Source organism: Alligator mississippiensis, chromosome 3 (genome assembly GCF_030867095.1).
Source record: "Alligator mississippiensis isolate rAllMis1 chromosome 3, rAllMis1, whole genome shotgun sequence".
Taxonomy (NCBI): Eukaryota; Metazoa; Chordata; order Crocodylia; family Alligatoridae; genus Alligator; species Alligator mississippiensis.
In genome coordinates, this window is record NC_081826.1 from 279,524,990 (window position 1) to 279,542,939 (window position 17,950).

General features: G+C 40.9%; 1 protein-coding gene across 6 annotated transcripts in view; it reads right to left on the bottom strand.

Annotated features, from left to right (window-relative positions):
• SPEF2 (sperm flagellar 2) overlaps positions 1 to 17,950 on the bottom strand; it is a 188,962-nt gene that overhangs the window by 73,758 nt on the left and 97,254 nt on the right. For 2 of the 6 annotated variants that reach the window (XM_019496053.2, XM_019496051.2), the window contains 4 exons: positions 901 to 2,093; positions 580 to 803; positions 279 to 487; positions 60 to 183 (listed from right to left, as the gene is read on the bottom strand). The exons of 2 other annotated variants lie outside the window; for them this stretch is intronic. In XM_019496053.2, the coding sequence (XP_019351598.1) occupies positions 60 to 183; positions 279 to 487; positions 580 to 803; positions 901 to 2,093 (1,750 nt within the window). 2 more of the 6 variants (XM_019496052.2, XM_019496056.2) reach the window with 2 other exon arrangements.

Below are 17,950 nucleotides of genomic sequence, written 5' to 3' on the forward strand. Positions count from 1 at the left end.
ACACATACTTTAGGCATTTCTAGTTCAATAAACACACATAATTTCAGTATTCTTATTACCTATCATATAGCTCTAATTTCAGCATGCTCCATTCAGTCTCAACCTCATCAACTTTTACATTGGCATTCTCTAGTACTGCTTCAAAATGTTTAGTTAGGACAGACACCTCCCTTTCACCAAAGTCTGTAACAGAGGTAAAAGAAAACAGCTGCATAACTTAAGCAATATATATTACAAATGTGCATTTACTCAAATAGACAGTATATAGCTTTCTGTACCTTGTTCGATTTTGTCTGGCCATAGCTTAAAACTTCCAATGATGGTTGCTCTCAAAATATCTTGGCTGGCATCACAAAAACAGTCGTGTAGTCTCTTCATCATATTGCTTAGTACTTTCATTCGTAATGGTAAAATATTTCCATTCCCTAAAAGCTGGTGACCGTGAAAATGTGTAACAGTCTCCACTAGGCGCTCCTTTGGACCGGATCTGAAAGATATAAAGACACAGAACACTATATACTAACCTTTTTTCTATAATTTAATGTAAATTGTCTGATGCAGTTTTCAGATATGCCTCACCTTGTTTGATACATATGAAGTGTTTGTAATGTTGACTGCATGGTTGCAAATATATCTGCAATGGAAGAGTTACAATCCTGTGTAACACGGGATAGAATATTGAGGACATTAATGACATCCAATAAGAAATGAGAAAACTTGACAACCTCCATTTTGAGAAGGAGCTTTAGAAAACCTTTGACTTTCTGGTGGTTTGTGGCACTTGGATCTCCTTGAATCTGAAACTCAATAGGAAAGATAATTCATGTAAAAAAGTCTGGAAAATGAGGATCCATTAACTTCTTTTCCCACTGCATTACATCCAATTTTTGAAGAACTTACCTTACTCAGATGCAGGACAATTGCTGCATAACCCTTCAGGAGGATTTGAAGAGCTGTCTGTAGGCGAGGTAGCCATCGGGACCCACCAATTTTAGAGGGAAGAGCTAGGTGTAACTTAAAGGCTTCATATGCGGATTTGAGATTGCTCTTATTTAGAGGTGAGTTATGATAAAAGTAATATATATTTTGCAAGAAATCAGTTAAAACAGTATACAGCTGAATGCTTTCCAATGCTCCTTTGTAAGCCAATTCAAGGTGATGAGCAAAACAATGTACGGACTGTACACAAGGCTGAACTTCCTGCAGAAGTTTAGCTACTCCATTATTTTCTCCTGCCATGACATCAGTACCATCACTTCCAAACCCAACTAATTTTCTGGACCAGTCTTGACTTGACAGATTGAGCTGAAGATTAATCTGCAATATTTTCTCAATCACATTTTTTACAGTCAAAGCATTAGACTTATCAATTGGCTGAACTCCAACAATCTGGCAGTGGACTCTTCCTTCATTGGCAAAACGTACATATACAACTGCTGTTTCTTTAATTGAATTGTCTGAGACTCCATCGCTAATGAGGGAGAAGAACTTACTTTTTTCTAGTTTCTCTTTTAAGGCCCTTCGTTCCACTTCAGCAATAAAATGTGTAAACATTTTTGCATACTTGTAATTTCTAAATACAGAACCAATGTCCACACCTTTCATATCATCTAGCTTGCACATCCAATCAAGGTCTGTGAAGGGACGTCCAGATTTGGCAATAGCATGACATGTTCGAAAAATGTTTTCAATTCTTCCTAATGTTATTTTGCTCATGTTCTTTAACATCTCCTCAGCAGGAGCAGTATCTGGAGTAGCACTGCTGGCAGCCTCCATGCAATTAGCCCAGGCATGAGCTTCACTGCTGTGATGTGCATTTATAAATTCAAGCTGAAAGTCATCAGTTCCGGAACAAAAATTATGTACAGTTTCCCCTAAATTAACACTATGTTTGCGACACAGAGCACAGAACATTATCCCTCTTTCTTCATCATATTTTAGCCAGGGGTATTTTGTTAACCATATTTTTGGAAACTGTCGATTCCTCTTTGTTTGAAGATATTCCAAACCTTGTTCCTCTTCTCCTCCATCACCACCTTTTTTCTTGTTAGCAGAGATATTCTTGCTTTTAAATTGCTTCAGTACTTTTATAGCTATAATTTAAAAAGAAACAACTATATATAAAATTGGTTTTATTGATATATTTTCTAACTTTTTTTTCTTTTTTCTTACACCTTTATTTTATTCATTTGGTAACTAGATTATAACTTGGTCTATATAGCTGTACAAGGAAATAAGGAAGAATCAGATTTCCCTTAACATCTTTTTGAAAGTTGAACCCACACAAATAAGTAGGTGTTGAATGACCTCTTAGTTCTAACATAAAGCATGTAATTAGGGAACAAATAGTTTCAGCAAAGGTCCGGAAAATGTCTGTTAATATTTGCTGCTGGTAAAAAGTAGGAGCAAATCATGATTCTCATGAAGCAAACAAAGGAGATGGAGTGAGACTTAGAGGGCATGTCTACATGTGTGCCAGACTGTGCAGTTGTTACTGCACAGTTATTTAGTACTTGCTACAAGCTGCGCAGTAGCGTTGGCATCACAGTTCATGCCTGCTGAATCCATGTCACCATAGCAACAAGTTACAGCAACATAGTATCTCATGTAGATGTGCCCAGAGTGTACCTCAGAGGCAAATTATTCATGAGAGCTATTGCTGAAGTCATGATACTTGCACAACATCCGTTATTCACTAGGGTGCTTATAAACACAAGCTAACTCATAACATTTCCTTTTCAAGAGGTGTCTTCTTCTCTGGATGTGTATGCATACAATTACTTGTCTAAACTGACTATATCTTGAAGATGTATGTTACAACAGATCACTAGTCTGGGACCTATGCTCTTGCATGTGGACATGGTAGGAACCTCTCAAGCTCAGAGTTTAAAACCACTAGTGTCCACAGAAGACATTTGGAATGCAAAGTTTTAGGGAGTTGGCTGCCAGTTCCTATTTAGTGAGACATTAAATATTTTTAAACATTTTATTAAATATAGTAACAGGTAAATCTCAAGGAACACAAGAGGAAGGCAGAAGACTGATGGACTATCACAGCACATATTATCTGAGGTCAGGAATTTTTCTCTAATGCAAAAACATATTTTTGGTAGACTGCCCACACCTATGGTTTAAAATAGTCCAGGAATGTCTGTAAAGTGATAATAAAACCACTTAGTAAACAAACAAACATGCATACATACATACACACACACACACATATATACAAACATACATATATACATATATTCATAAGCTATAAATAATAAAAGATGAGACAAGAGATGAGAAACATGGGAAATAGATGAATTACCTTTAAAACAAAATAATTAAAAAAACAGACACTCAATGCTATTTAAAGAAAATAAGGAGGCACTGATTGAGATTTGGACCACCTAGTGCAGAAAAGATTCTGTAACACAGATTTAGTAAGGGCTAAAAATGGTCCTGCATATACTGGTGCAACTTTGCTGATGCCAGTAGGATTATGGCTGCTTGAAACAAAAACCTGTAACAGTGATTCTCATCCAGGATGCTACAGTACCCTGTGGACAAGGCCTGGTCAAAGAAAGGGGAGCTATCAATGCCTGTTGGAAGGAGCATTTTGTAGACTTTCTCAATTGAGACTCTGTTGTTGACAAGTGTTCTCAATTCCATACCACAACATCCAGTCAGAGATGATCTCAGAATCCTTCCAACCCCTGAAGAGGTGAGGAAAGCTATCAAGCAGACGAAAAATGACAAGGCATTTGGAGCTGATGGAATCTCCATGGAAATCTTCAAGCATGGGAGAGAGGAGCTCACATCACAGCTTGATACCCTCATTCCCAGATGACCTCAGGGACACTGATTGTGACAAACTCCAAGAAAGGAGACAAGCCCAACTGTGGAAACTACAGAGGGATCGCCTTGCTGTCCACCACAGGAAAGATCATTGTGAGAAAATCTCCTTCCACTTGCTGAAGAGCTCCTCTCAGAATCTCAGTGTGGGTTTAGGGCATTAAGAGGCACAACCATGATCTTCACTGCTTGCCAACTGCAGGAAAAATGCCAGGAACAACATAAACCTCTCTATATGGTCTTCTTTGACCTCATGAAAGCCTTAGGCTGTCAACTGAGAAGTGCTATTGGTACAGATGGTATGGATTCTCACTGTTCTTTGCCTGCTCCATGATGGTATGAGATCAGTGGTTCTCAGTAATGGTTCTATCACAGATCTCTTTGAGATTAAGACAAGAGTTAAGCAAGGCTCCACCACTCTTCTCGATATTCCTTACTATGATGCTATGTCTGACCATCAACAAGCTTCCAGCCGGAGTGAAGATAAACTACTGAACAGATGGTAAACAGTTTAATCTCAGCTGACCCCGAGCCAAAACCAAGTCTATCCCAACCTCAATCATCGAGCTCCAGTACATTGATGATACTGTAGTGTATGCTCACTTGGAAGCAGATCTTCAGGCAATTGTTGATGCCTTTACCAAGGCATAGAAGAAAATGGGACTGATGTTTAACATTCAGAAGAATTCAGATTTACAGTGGGACTCTGGAGAACATTGAGAATTTCCCATGCCTCAGAAGCCATCTCTCACAGAAGGCTGACATCAAAGAAATCTAACATCACCTCAGATACGTAAGTGCAGCCTTTGGATGCCTGAGGAAATGGTTGTTCAAAGATTGCAACATCAGATTCAAAACCTGGCTGTGGCGGAGCACCTTTGAGGTTGCTCGCCACTTGGGGGGCTCCCACAGGCTCCAGTGGGAGCCTGCTTTGGAGGAGAAACAGGGGAAACCCCCTAGGTACCATTTAAAGGGGGAAGGTGTGTGGCAGGGCACTGTTGGTGCCTGCCACTTTAAGACCAAAGCTAAGCAGCCAGCAGGTGCTTGATTAAGGCAGCCATTTTAGATCTCTGGCTGCCTATATAAAGAGCTCAGTTCCCTGCTGGCTGGGCAGGTAGCAACATTGCCTGGCTGTGAGGCATCATGGATCATCCTAGAAGTAAGGGAGCAGCTGTATGGGATGGTTAGGAGGCTTCTGGTCCTGGGCATGACCTAAAACTGAACTTTGCCAGGAGTGGGTGGCTTGGTGGGGCTCTCAGTGGTGTGGGAGCCCCCAGGAAATGCCAGGCCAGTTATCACCCTGGTAGAAGGCAGGTAGGGGTGCCTTAACCTGAGCCCTCACCTTTGGGTGGATTTGCATAACACTGGAGGCAGTTGGAGCCAGGCATGGCTATGGCCACCTGAGCCCTGTGGGGTGAGAGACCCCAAAGAGGGAGAGTTGGGGGCAGATATGGTTGCAGCCACCTGAGCCCCATGAGATGCAAGACCCTGAGGAAGGAAAGTGGGGGCCAGGCACAGCTGCAGCCACCTGAGCTCTGTGGGGGTGCAAGACCCTGAGAGGAAAAGCTGGGGCCAGGCACAGTGGCGGCCACCTGAGCCTGCTGGGGAGGAAAGCCCCATGGCCCCAAGTGAAGGGGGTGGTGTGGAGCCCGGAGTGAAGGGGGCAGAGATGAGTAGCCTTGAGTGGAGGGGGCAGTGTGGAGCCCTGGGTGGAGGGGAGTAGGCTTAGGTAGGTCTTCGGACTCCAAAGGCTGAGGGCTGAATAAAGGGGGACTCAGCCGAAGAGAGAGATAGGCGAGTCCTGACCCCGGTAAGTCCTCCATTGCTGGGAGGCTGAGTGTGGGTCAAAGGTAAGATCTTAAGTAGCACCACAACCTGCTGCTCCAGAGGGCAGTGAGAGTCTCCTGTGAGACCCTGGAGCACCAGTCATGGTGTGAGGCACCCTAGCTCCCACATCCAGGAAGGTGGACCTGAGAGAGAGTGTGGGGCTAGTGAGAGAGGCCAGAGGTAGAGTACCCCCTTGACTGGTCAATGCTGGGGCCAGTACCAGGAAGGTCAAAAGGGCCAGGGGCCCACCGTGAGGGATGCCCCAGAGCCAAGGGCCTGGGGTCCCACCTGGCTTTGGAGGTGAGGCCAGGGCCTGTGTGGCTGAAGGTCCCGGGGGGACCATGCCCGAGAGGGCAGATAGCTACAGGGAGCTCGGCAGCCTGAATGATGGCAGAGTAGGCTGCCTGAGTGGAGGGATCAAAGGAGGGTCCTGATAGGAGGATTCTGGAGCCCAGTGTGGGGCTGGTGTGACTAACAGCTGGATGCCATTTGCGAGACATGAGCTGTGGTGTCGGGAAGGCCGCAGATAGTGCCCCCTGGCATCAGGGCAAGAAATGGGCAGCCTCCCACTTAATTAACATCCTAATTAATAAGAACAAGGCGTGGCAGGAAAGTCAGGTTGGAGATGTGCCCAAAGGCAAGTGCGGAACCTAGCACTGTGGCTAGGCGGGGAGCCCCACTTTGCCACAAAAACTTGTAGTTTATCAAGCAGTCATGATCCCTACCTTACTCTATGAAGATGAGACATAGACAACATGCAGGAGACACCTAAAGTTGTTGGAAAAGTACCATCAACACTGCATGTGGAAGCTCTTTCAAGCTTCCAGTGGATAGAAGTATGCACGAACATTAGCATCCTCTCACAAGCAAACACCGTGGGCATTGAGGCAAAGATTATTCAATATCAACTTTGCTGGGCCGGCCATGTCATCCAGATGTCCAACTCCAGACTCCCAAAGCAAGTTTTATTCTCCAACTCAGTCAAGGCATACATTTAAGATCAGGGCAGAGAAAGTGCTTCAAGGATATCATCAAGGCCAACTTGAAAAAATGCAACATTCACATCAACTTGTAGGAGACTACCTCCCAGGAATACCCCAAATGGAGAACGAATCTGCTGCAAACATCTCAGTACTTTGAAACCTCACGACAACAGGAGACAGAAAAGCGGGAATGGCATAAACAGCATGTTGCAGACCAAACCAAGAATCTAGGGCCACCCACCCCACATGGATACATATACCCGAGTTGCAATGGAACCTGTTGATCCTAGGTCAGTCTCATCAGTCATCTTCAGACCCACAGATAAGGCAATCATGGAAGACCATCATCCTGGACTGCAAGCGAATGCTGCTGCTGCTAACAGTGATTCTTAGCCAGGATGCCACAGCACCCTGGGGTGTCTTGAGATGCTTTCAAAGGTGCTGCAAGGTGCCACAAAATCTTAGCACTGTTAGATGTGCAAATGTAATTCACAAGATAAACCCAGAGATATCAAATAGGAATTCACAGTGTTAAAACACTTTGAAATGTAAAGAATTGCTTTATTCTTTTTCTGTAGTGAAAAAAATGAGTAAAAATTAAAAGCTGACATTTTCTGAGGCATGCCTTCAATCTAAAATAGGTTAGTGATCCTTAACCATCATTCAATTCCCTTCTAGAGCAGAAAATGTAACAGTTCTTTGTAAAAGTGTACAAAGAAGGATCTGTTGCAGTCGTATCTGTACACAATATAAATTGCTTACAGAATGAAGATAGCTTAAGCTGTGGGGAAAAACGCTCATAGCTTTGCTGATTCTATTACCAAGGAGAAATATAAGAAATGTAAATACCTTCCTAACAGGGTTTAAACAGAGCCAGACATAGGGAAGAAGTGAGAGCAACTGCCTATAGCCCTGTTATTTCTATAAGCCTTGGTTCCTGTACCCACTCTGAATACAAAGAGGCAAGAACACTGAAAGCTAGCAACACATTTCTGTTTGTTTTGATGTTATTTCAACTTGTATATCTAACAATACAGTAGGGTCTGCTATTTAGAACAGAATACTGCCTAAATGGCTGTCTGAAAAATAAAAATCCATAGGAGTTGTGGCATAGGTCAGCTCTGTAAGGTCAAAGGCCATTATGTACAAAGTAATTCTACTATGGCAGCTAGCCTTTATTTTCTTTCCCTGCAAAAGGATCTGGAAAGCAACCATGTGGCATTTTCACAAGGGCATTCTATTGTCCCAAGTCACAATGAAGGAACACTTCACTTAGCCAGTTTCAGTTCTAGTTGTTACAGTGCATGTAGTGTATGTCAGCACTGAGAGACAGCTAGCAGCATAAAAGTAATCATACACATCCTACTTGCCTTAGCATCTGCTAGAACGGGATCAGGTTATCGCTGAAAATGGTCAAGAGACTAGATGAGGAAATGGCTGCTACAAACCTATTCAGAATGGAATGTGCTTTAAGAACTAATCAATTTTAAGTTACTCAGAGTAAGGGTAGCTTCATACAATAAGTTGTACTGACAAATATCAGACTAGTTGTAGAGTAAGTTGTACTCAAATGAGTGAGTGGCAGAATCAAGTCCTAAAACAAAACTGGTAACTTATTCATTCCAAAAAATGGGGAAAGGAGAAATCCTATAGATCAGAATCTTTACATTTATCTTTACATGTGAAAATATATGAAGCTCTTGAGAGTCATTATCTTATTCTTCAGCAAGGCACCGTCTGCCCCAAACTGGCAGAAACTGCAGTGCCCATGGAAAAGCTTGCACTAGTAGGTCACACATTCTTATCAGCTCATTACAAGCCACTGAAAACACCATCACAATTAGGTAATGGTAAATATTATCAAATCCTTCCTCAGTCTGTTCTTCATACTAAATCATCTCAGTTCTTCCAATATTTTCTCATAAACTGTATTTCCTGGCCCTCTAATCATTTTGTGCTCTCTGACAGATTCGGGCCAATGTTTCCACATCTTTCTTGAAGTGTGGTACCTAAAACACTTCCTTTGACTTACAAGTGACATATTTATTAATACAACCCTATTAATTCTATTAATACAAAAGTTGATGGTTTGAGGGGTTGGTGTTTTTTGTTTGCTTGTTTTTTGCAACAATACTGTTGCAGTACACTGCTGCCTCATACTCAGCTACAGGTCACCATTATCCCAGGCCTTTTTCTGTGGTACTGATGCCAAGCCATTTGAAGCCATGTACATTTGATTGTTTCATGTTAAGTGAAGTACTTTGCACTTGCCCTTACTGAACTTTGTTCAATTAATTTTGGGCCATTTTTCCTATTTTTAATGTCATTTTTTTAATCCTAATCTTATCATTCAAATAATCTGCGGCTACACCAATCTTGTTGTCACCTGAAAATTTGCTCAATACCATTCTCCAAATCATTCATGAAGATAGTAAACTGTATCAGACAGGTTAGGACAGAAACCTAGCCAAGCCCACAGTATCTCCTCCCAGGTAGACAGTAAGCCATTGATGACTACTTTGATCACAATGATCCAATCAGTTATGTATCCACTTTACAGTAGTTTCATTTATACTGTATTTCCTTAGCTTACTAATGAGAATATCATAAAAAACAGGGTCAGAAACTTCGCTAAAACAAAGGTATTTTACATTCACTGCTCTCCCCGCATCCACTTTGTCATAGGAGGAAACCAGGTTGATCAAGCATGGCTTGCGCTTGACAAATCCATGTTGGCTATTCCTGGCTGCCTCATTATCCTCTAGGTGCTTAGAAATAGATTCCACGATGACATGCTCCATAATATATCCAGGTATTGATGTTAGACTAACTGTTTTGTAAAGAACTTCCTTCTTCCTTTTTTTAAAATATGTGCACTGTATTTGCTCTTTTTCAATCACATTACATTCTGAAACCTCTACAGGTTCTCAGAGATAACATGCGATGGCTCTGTAATTACCTTGGCCACTTCCTTGAATACTCTAGGATGCATCTCATCTGGCCCTGCTGACTTTAAACATCCAGTCTCTCTAATCTGTTCTTTCCCTACTCTACACTGATTAGTGCCTTCCTTATCTTCGCTGCCAACTGTACTTTGTTATTGGATACCTGGATTTATTCATTAAGACTTAGGTTAAAAAGGCATTAAATACTTCAGATTCTTCTGTTTCATCCATTAGTAGATTGCTCTTTGCATTCAGTAAGGGACCTAATGTTTTCCTTGAACTTCCTCTTACTTCTTAATTTATGTTTATAGAATGCTTTTTATTGCCTTTTATGCCCCTTGCTACTTGTTTCTAAATTTGTGCCTTGGCTTTCCTGATTTTTCTTCTCCCTGCATACTCAGGCTATGTAATATAATATGGACAGTTTGTATTTATGTAAGATTCCTTTTTAAGTTTCAACTTCTTGAACAGCTCACCAGTTAGCCAGGACAGTCTCTTGCTTCACTTCTTTCACATTGGGATTGCCTACTCTTGTGCCCTTAATATGGTCTCTCTTCATTCTCCTTTTGTTACATCTGTCCAAGACCACAGTTTACATTAGTCAAATATCTGTCCCCAAGTATTTTTGTCCCAGTAAAATGTTAAAAATAAAGACAGGTAAAATTGAAGTATAAATATATTATAAATAGAATTGCTTTAACTAGAATGTTTTTCAAAGTAAATATTGTTTACTGAAGTATTTTGCATTTTTCACAAGTGGTAACATACAATTTCAGTAAGTATTGAAACTAGATAACATAACAAAAATGTCTGGTTTCAAATGAACATGAGATGTCTTAACAATAAAACAAAACTGCAAATGAATAAAATATATTTTAAGGTAATTTTAGAACAATAATAAATAAGAATTTTCATTATGCATGCCAAGTAGGCATTCTAAAACAACAAACAATAAAGATGGAAATAGGAAAGAGAAATGATACAGCCCACATTGTGAAAAAGCACATAAACATGAAGCAAGCTTTGCAAATACAAAGGCCAATTTTCAGAGACTTAGAAGTCAGTAATAGATTTTGAACTTAAATTTAAATTTGAGTGGTAACCATGTATTTGGCACAGAAAGAACAACAAAGGCTACCATAGGCATAATAGAAATAACAAATGATACGAGCAGCAGAATATGAACAGAAAGTAGACCAACTAGAGAGGAGGCTGAGAGATGAGCAAGAAAGATCCTACAATAATTAAGATGAGTTACTAAAGCTGGTTGAAAAAAAATAAGGAAACTGGTTAATAAAATTTCACTGGAAAAAATATGTCAAGGATGTTTTTGGCCATCACTTGAGATTGCTAAAGACTGGGAATATTGAAGATTGCAGTCAGTGATGTTTCAGTAGTGGATAAATGAGTAAAGTAAGTACTCATTGGTTGATACTCCACCCTGAGCAAAGCATGCATGTGTATATATATGTAGTTAGGTTGAATGGGTGCTCATATGTCATACTGATAAGTTTCTTGATTCTTAGATCAATATATAGATTATATATGCATGCATGTGCATGTTTGCAATGCTCTTTAAGATCCTGTCAGATGAAAAACATTTCACAAAAGTAATTATGTACAAAGAAAGATTTTAAAGATTTATATACAGGCAAACATCCACAGACTTTAAAAATATTAAATAAAAGACACCTATATGATTTTGTGAAAGGTAACAGGAGAGCTAAATAATAAGTACGTTTCATAGTTTCATACTGCTTAGGGTTGGAAGGGTCCTAAACAGATCATCAGGTTCGACCCCCTGCCTTAGGCAGGAACAAGTACGGGGTCATAACACCCCAGCCAAATATCTGTCCAGTCTCCTCTTGAAAACCCCCAAGGTAGGAGAGAGCACCACCACCCTTGGGAGTCCATTCCAGAGCCTGGCAGCCCTAACTGTAATGTCTCCTGATGTCCAGCCTGCAACTTCATTTTTTTTCAATGTGGAAGGAAGAATTAGCCTTAGGGAAAACAGTACTAGAGATGGAGGATTGATTACCTTTGCCTATAAACAAAACTTCAATTTCTATTTATTATTTGTGATTAAATTGCATTCAACAAAATGAAACTAATGATAAGACTATAATATCTGGAGTTTTGACACAAATAATGGTGATAATGCCAGCCACTGACTGTCTATTATATTTGGTAAATCTAAATTCATAAGGCTTGGGAGAAATTCTTACCAAAACTAACTGGACATAATGAATTAGAAAGATAAACATCAAATTACTGTATATATCCTGAATGTCAGAGCTAACAGGATTATTTTAAACTGCTTCAAAACTTCACAGGTATTGTTTTTTCTGTATTTTGAATGTAAAGGAAAATAAAGACCTGATTCATGATTGTTTCTGCTGACTGTATGGATCTGTAAATAGGAGCAGTCTGGCTCATCCGGGTCATGATTGCAAGAAATGGCAGAATATGACTAAGACCATGCTTATGTATTTAAGTTATAAATAGATTAAAAGAACTGGGAAATAATGTATTTTAGTTAATTTGGTAAAGCAAAATGGTGATTTCAAAGTAGGATTAAGTAGGGTACATTTAGAATAGATAGACAAGTCCCAAAAACAAAGGCATATTGATGCAATTGACAATAGATGCAGTTATAAAAAGAATATACTGCTGAAGGAAACCAGAGGAAGTAAGATCAGACAAACAAGTAGTCAGATTTTCCTGATAAGGAAGAATATATTCAAAGACACTGCTAGAAAAAGGAAAAATATATCAACTAGGCAGTAGTGGCTCAAAGATCTATCTCAGGCCTTCCATTACAGAATAGAGGTATCTTCATTCTAAGAGAATAAAGCAGCACATTCATTTCACATGGAAGTACCATTGGAAAACTGATCAAAGGACTTAAAGGAACTAACCAACGCTGAAAAGCTATCTCCAATAAAAACAATGACACTCAGAGTAACCAGAGTATATCTTAGGTGTTCCGTGTCAAATGAAAGGATGTGCCAGCAGGTACGAAGGTCCAGTACAAGCCTGGTTTTTCTTCATCGATGTTTAGAGCGGTCAGTTATGTAACTCCAGAGAGAACCAAGGGTGAAGGACACAACAAAGTTGCTTTTGATGCATCAGCACTTCTTTAATACTTTATATTCCTAGGAAACATAAAACTGTTTAAAATTTGACCTTTCTAATATTGAATTTTTATGGGTCTAACCCATTTTTAAATGTATTGGGCTTCCCCTTTGTTCTGTTCATTTGGCAATCTATTAAATATAAGCACCAAGATAGCCTCTATTTCCAAAATATCTGCTACCCAAGTTGGCTGTGGTGATTTACATGTTTATTCTCACAAAATTAAATCTCAACTTCGTATTTCTTCTTCTCTTGTTTTCCAGACTAAAGAAATGGGAAAATGCAACTAATTAAAATTCTGCTATAGGCAGAAGCTCCATTTTGGTGAGGGAGATAACCCCTGTGCTAGGCCTGGGAACATTAGGTTTGGGGCTCAATTTGAAAAGTGTGGCCTAAGTAGAGATGCTGGAAGTATTTTATGTATACAGTAATAATTAAAAATAGTAACTGATAATGGTGATTATTGATACCGCATTCAGCACCAAACCAAGACCGTGGTCCTTCTTTATATAACGTTAAGGTTTTCAGGAAAACACACAGTAACCGCAGCAACAGCATAAACAATACCACAACAAAGTTGACACAAAAAAACTTCATTAACTACACATAAAAAAACAACAACTGCTTTGTAAGTGTGTTAAGATTGGTATCTGGGGTATTATATACCTGTAGCTATCTATATCAGTGCTTGATTCTGATTCAGCCTGTGCTCATAAATTGTTAGATGACTTCCCTACCACAGGTAATCTGAGGACTACTCACATGAGTAAGGACTGAAGAATTAGACACTAGTTGGGGGTCAATAGTTAATGGTGGCTTATTGTTTTCTTTAGACTTAGTGTTTGCAGCAAAGAACTCAGAGCTCCTCTTTTATTTGGGATGAAAACTGTAAGAGGGATTTGCATAATTACTCTGTTGGGTAAAAGATGTATATATAAAGGTAATGGGATCTGAGGACAGGAATGAAAATCCTTTCCGTTTCCTTGCTTTGTCAAAAGGAATAGAAGATTTAACTCTCCTTGAAAGGTTGAGACTATAAAAAAAATAAGCCTGTCTCTCTTGGGAAGTCTGGGGAATGTCTTGATTTGGTGGTCACTTTAGGGTGGTCAGTAGGGTAGAACAGTGCTACTTTATCCTTAGGATTTAAGTTCTCGGGAGGGGAGTGTCAATGACAAGGGTCCTTCATTCTTGTGCTAAAGGCAAGAAGAGACAGGACAGAGAGACATTTAAAAAGTGTGCTGTTAAAAACATAATAAGGCAATACTGGGTTAGACCAATGGCCCATCTAGCCCAGTATCTTTTACAGTGGCCCATCTAGCCCAATCTCTTACAGTGGCAGAAGTGGAAAGCTACACAGGGAAAGCATTGAACCAGATATCTCTAGAATGATCTATTGAATACCCTCCCTGGCCTCCACCATTTATTGGGTTACAGATGCCAGAAGAAGCATCACCAGCCATTCTTAATAGATCTCTTATCCATGAATTTATCCAGTCCCTTTTTTAACACAGTTATGCTATCTGCCTCCACTGTCTCTGGTGGCAATGAATTCTACAAGTTAACTACACATTGCATAAAAAAGTACTTTCTCACATTCGTTTTAAACCTGTCTCCTACTAATTTTAGTGGATGCTCCCTAGTACTAGTATTCTGGGACTTGCTGAACAACAGTTCCTTGTTCACGTAGTCCATAGCCTTTATGATTTTATAGACCTCTATCATATCCCTTTCTGTTTTCCAAACTGAGAATCCTAGCCTTTTTGGACTTTCCTGGTTTGGCAACTGTTCTATGCCCCTGATCACTTTGGCTACCCTTCTCTGTACCTTTTCTAATTCTACTACATTATTTTGGAGATGTGGGGACCAGAAGTGCACACAGTATTCAAGATGTGCACCATGGATTTGTATAATGATATGGGGTGCAGACAGAAGTGCAGCTCCCCGCTGTAACTGAGAATGCATTGCAGGAACCTTTCTGAGTTACAACCATCTAGAAAGAACAGAAGTTCACTGTTGGTTCCAGGGAGAGGGGAATCTAGTGGCTGGCTGCGAGCTGCAGCTGGTTTCCCTTCGCAGCCGCCTCTCCTCTCTCCCAGCCTGTCCCTGTTTCAGAATTGGAGGGGGAAAGGGAGGAGAGGGAGCTCCAGTACACCTGCCCCACCCTCCAGCAGGGGCTGACAAACCCCCAAATTAACTTCCTTCGCTCCCTTTCCCTACTTCCATTCTGAAAACAGTAATAGGCTGGCAGACAGTGCAGAGAGCAGATACAGAAGATGCTCTGTTTTGAAATGTTTTCATCTCACCCCTCATGCAATGAAGGTTTATATTTTCACCCGATTGGCCTTTTTTGAAGCTGTCTGCAGCCATGCACTTGTGTTTGGTCATGGCTGTAAACTGCTTTCTGTGGCAAGATTGGGCGAAAATTTGTCACTTCTGCCTAAGCCCATGGTGATAGCCTCTCTCTTGTTTTCAATTCCCTTAGCGATCAACATTTTATTGATCACAGAATCATAGAAGTAGGGTCGGAAGGGACCTTGTAGATCTTCAAGTCCAACCACCTGCCTGGGCAGGAGGAAAACTCGGCTCAAATGACCCCAGCCAGGTAGGCATCAAGCCTCTTCTTAAAGACCCCCAGGGTAGGAGCCAGCACCACTTCCCTTGGAAGTTGGTTCCAGATCCTAGCCACCCTAACTGTGAAGTAGTTTTACGGATGTCTAATCTAAACCTACTCTCCAACAACTTGTGGCTGTTATTCCTTGTTATCCCTGGGGGCGCTAGGGGAAACAAGGTCTCCCCCAAACCCTTCTGGTCCCACTTAGTGAGTTTGTAGACGGTCACCAGGTCCCCCCTCAGCCTTCTCTTGTGAAGGCTGAACAGGTTTAGGTCCTGTAGCCTGATTTTTTTTTCTGGTTGATGCTGCACACTGAATTAATGGTTCTAAAGAACTAGCTATAATGACTCTAAGGTCTCTTTCCTAAGTCATAACAGCTAGTTCAGAACTAGCATTGTATATGTATAGTTGAGGTTATTTTTCCCCAGGTGCATTACTTTATACTTGTACACACCGAAGTTCATCTGCTATATTTTGCCCACCCGCTTAGCTTTGTGGGATCTTTCTGTAGCTCCTCTCCATCAATTTGGAACTGAGATGTCATTGTACACCCTCATCCCAGGTCATTGATGAAAATGTAGAACAAAATAGGACCCAGCACAAAAGCCTGCAGGACCCCAGTTTTGACCTGCCTCCATCTTGGTAAGTGACCATTTAGCCCTTCCCTTTGCTTTCTAATTTTTACCAGCTCTCAGGCCACAAAAAACATTCCCTCCAATCCTGTGGCAACACAGTTTTTCAAAAAACCTTCAGTGAAGGACTTTGTTATATCTGAGCATTCAAAAAGTATTTATTATGTCAAATGGATCACTCTTATCCAAGTGCTTGTTGATACCCTTGAAGAACTCAAGCAGGTTGCTCAGGCAGGATTTCCCTTTCCAAAAACCACATTGATTCTTCCTCAACAGATCATATTTGTCCATGTAACTACTGATTTTATTCTTTATTATATTTTGTACCAACTTTCCAGGGATGGAATTGAGACTCACTGTAGATCTGTAGATCTCAGGAACCCTTTTTGAAGATGGGTGTTATGTTGGCAACCCACCAGTCCTCTGGCACGGGCCATTTGTAACAATAGACTACATATTATTGCCAGCAAATTCTACAATTTCACCTTTGGGCTCCTTCAGAACTCTTGAGTGAATACCATCCACTAATGACTAATTAGTATTCCGTAGGGCTGTGTGAAGCTTCAGTCCCTGATTCAATTCAGCGGAGATTCAGTGGCCAAATCTCCAAATCTGAATAGAATCAGAGGATTTAATCTCTTTGAATCGAATTGGAGAGATTCAGAAAGATTCAGACATAGACACAGCTTTAAATGTTTTTTCTACATACCTCTAGGTAGCAGGTGGTTCAAAAATGCTGGGGCAGTTGGAGTGTCCCATGGGAGTGTGGAGGGCTCCCCAGCATGCTTGGCAGCAGACCTGGAAGTGGACCAGAAGCACTTCTGGTCCACTTCTGGGTCTGCTGAGGAGCATGCAGGAGGCACCCTCGTGCCCCCCCGGCTTGGTGACTGGTGCCTCCTGGGTCTGGGGGGACACCTGGGGTCCCCTCGCAGCCGATTGCTGAGCCTGGCATGCTTGGTGGAGGACCCAGAAGTGGACCGGAAGTAGTTCTGGTCCACTTATGCATTCGCCACTGACCACATGGAGAGTCCCCCCACACTCCTGTAGGACGCTCCATCTGCTCCAGCATCGCAGCATTCACATGCCATGCTGGTACCTTGAGGTATGTAGAAAAAACATTTAAAGCTGTGTCTATGTCCGAAGCACTGATTGTCCAAATCAGCATCGAATCTTCAGATTCGGATTTGGCTGAATCGAATCAGGAACAGTAATCTGAATCAACGAATTGAATTACTGTCCCTGATTCAGGCTGGATCTGAAATGAATAGGGCCCGGGTTGCACATCCCTAGTTATTCAGTTTATTGATTTGTTCTAATGCTTCCTTTACTACTACTTCAGTGTGGTCCAATTCTTTAGACCCATCCACTAGAAAGGATTTATCTGGCATGGGAATTTGCCCAGTTTCTTCTACAGTAAACATCAATGCAAACAAGTTTTTTTAGCTTCTCTACTATGGTCTTATCATCCTTGGATGCACCTTTTACACCTTGGGCATGCAAAAGTCCAACATATTCTCTAGCTGGTTTCCTGCTTCTGATGTATTTTTAAAAGTTTTTATTATTAACTTTAGCATCTTTTGCTAGAAGCTCCTTAAATTCTTTTTTGGGCCTGCTTTATTTCACTTTTACAACATGACTTGCTAAAGTTTGTGAGTTTCCTGTTTTCCTCATTTGGGCATGCCTTCCATTTTTTGAAGGATGCCTTTTGGCCTTGAATGCCCCCCTTAACTGTGCTATTGCGTCATGCATTGGTTTTATTGGGCCATTTGGTACCTTTTTGATTTGTGGTACACACTTTTCCTGAGTTTCTAATATCGTATTTTTAAACAGCTTACAAGTTGTCTGCAGGCCTTTTACATTTTTGACTGCTTCTTTAAGCGTCTTACTTTTTGTTCATGTGTCATTTCCCTTCCTAAAGTTGTATATTAGCATGGTGGACTTTTTTGACTTAGTCCCTTCAGTTCAAATGTTGAATCT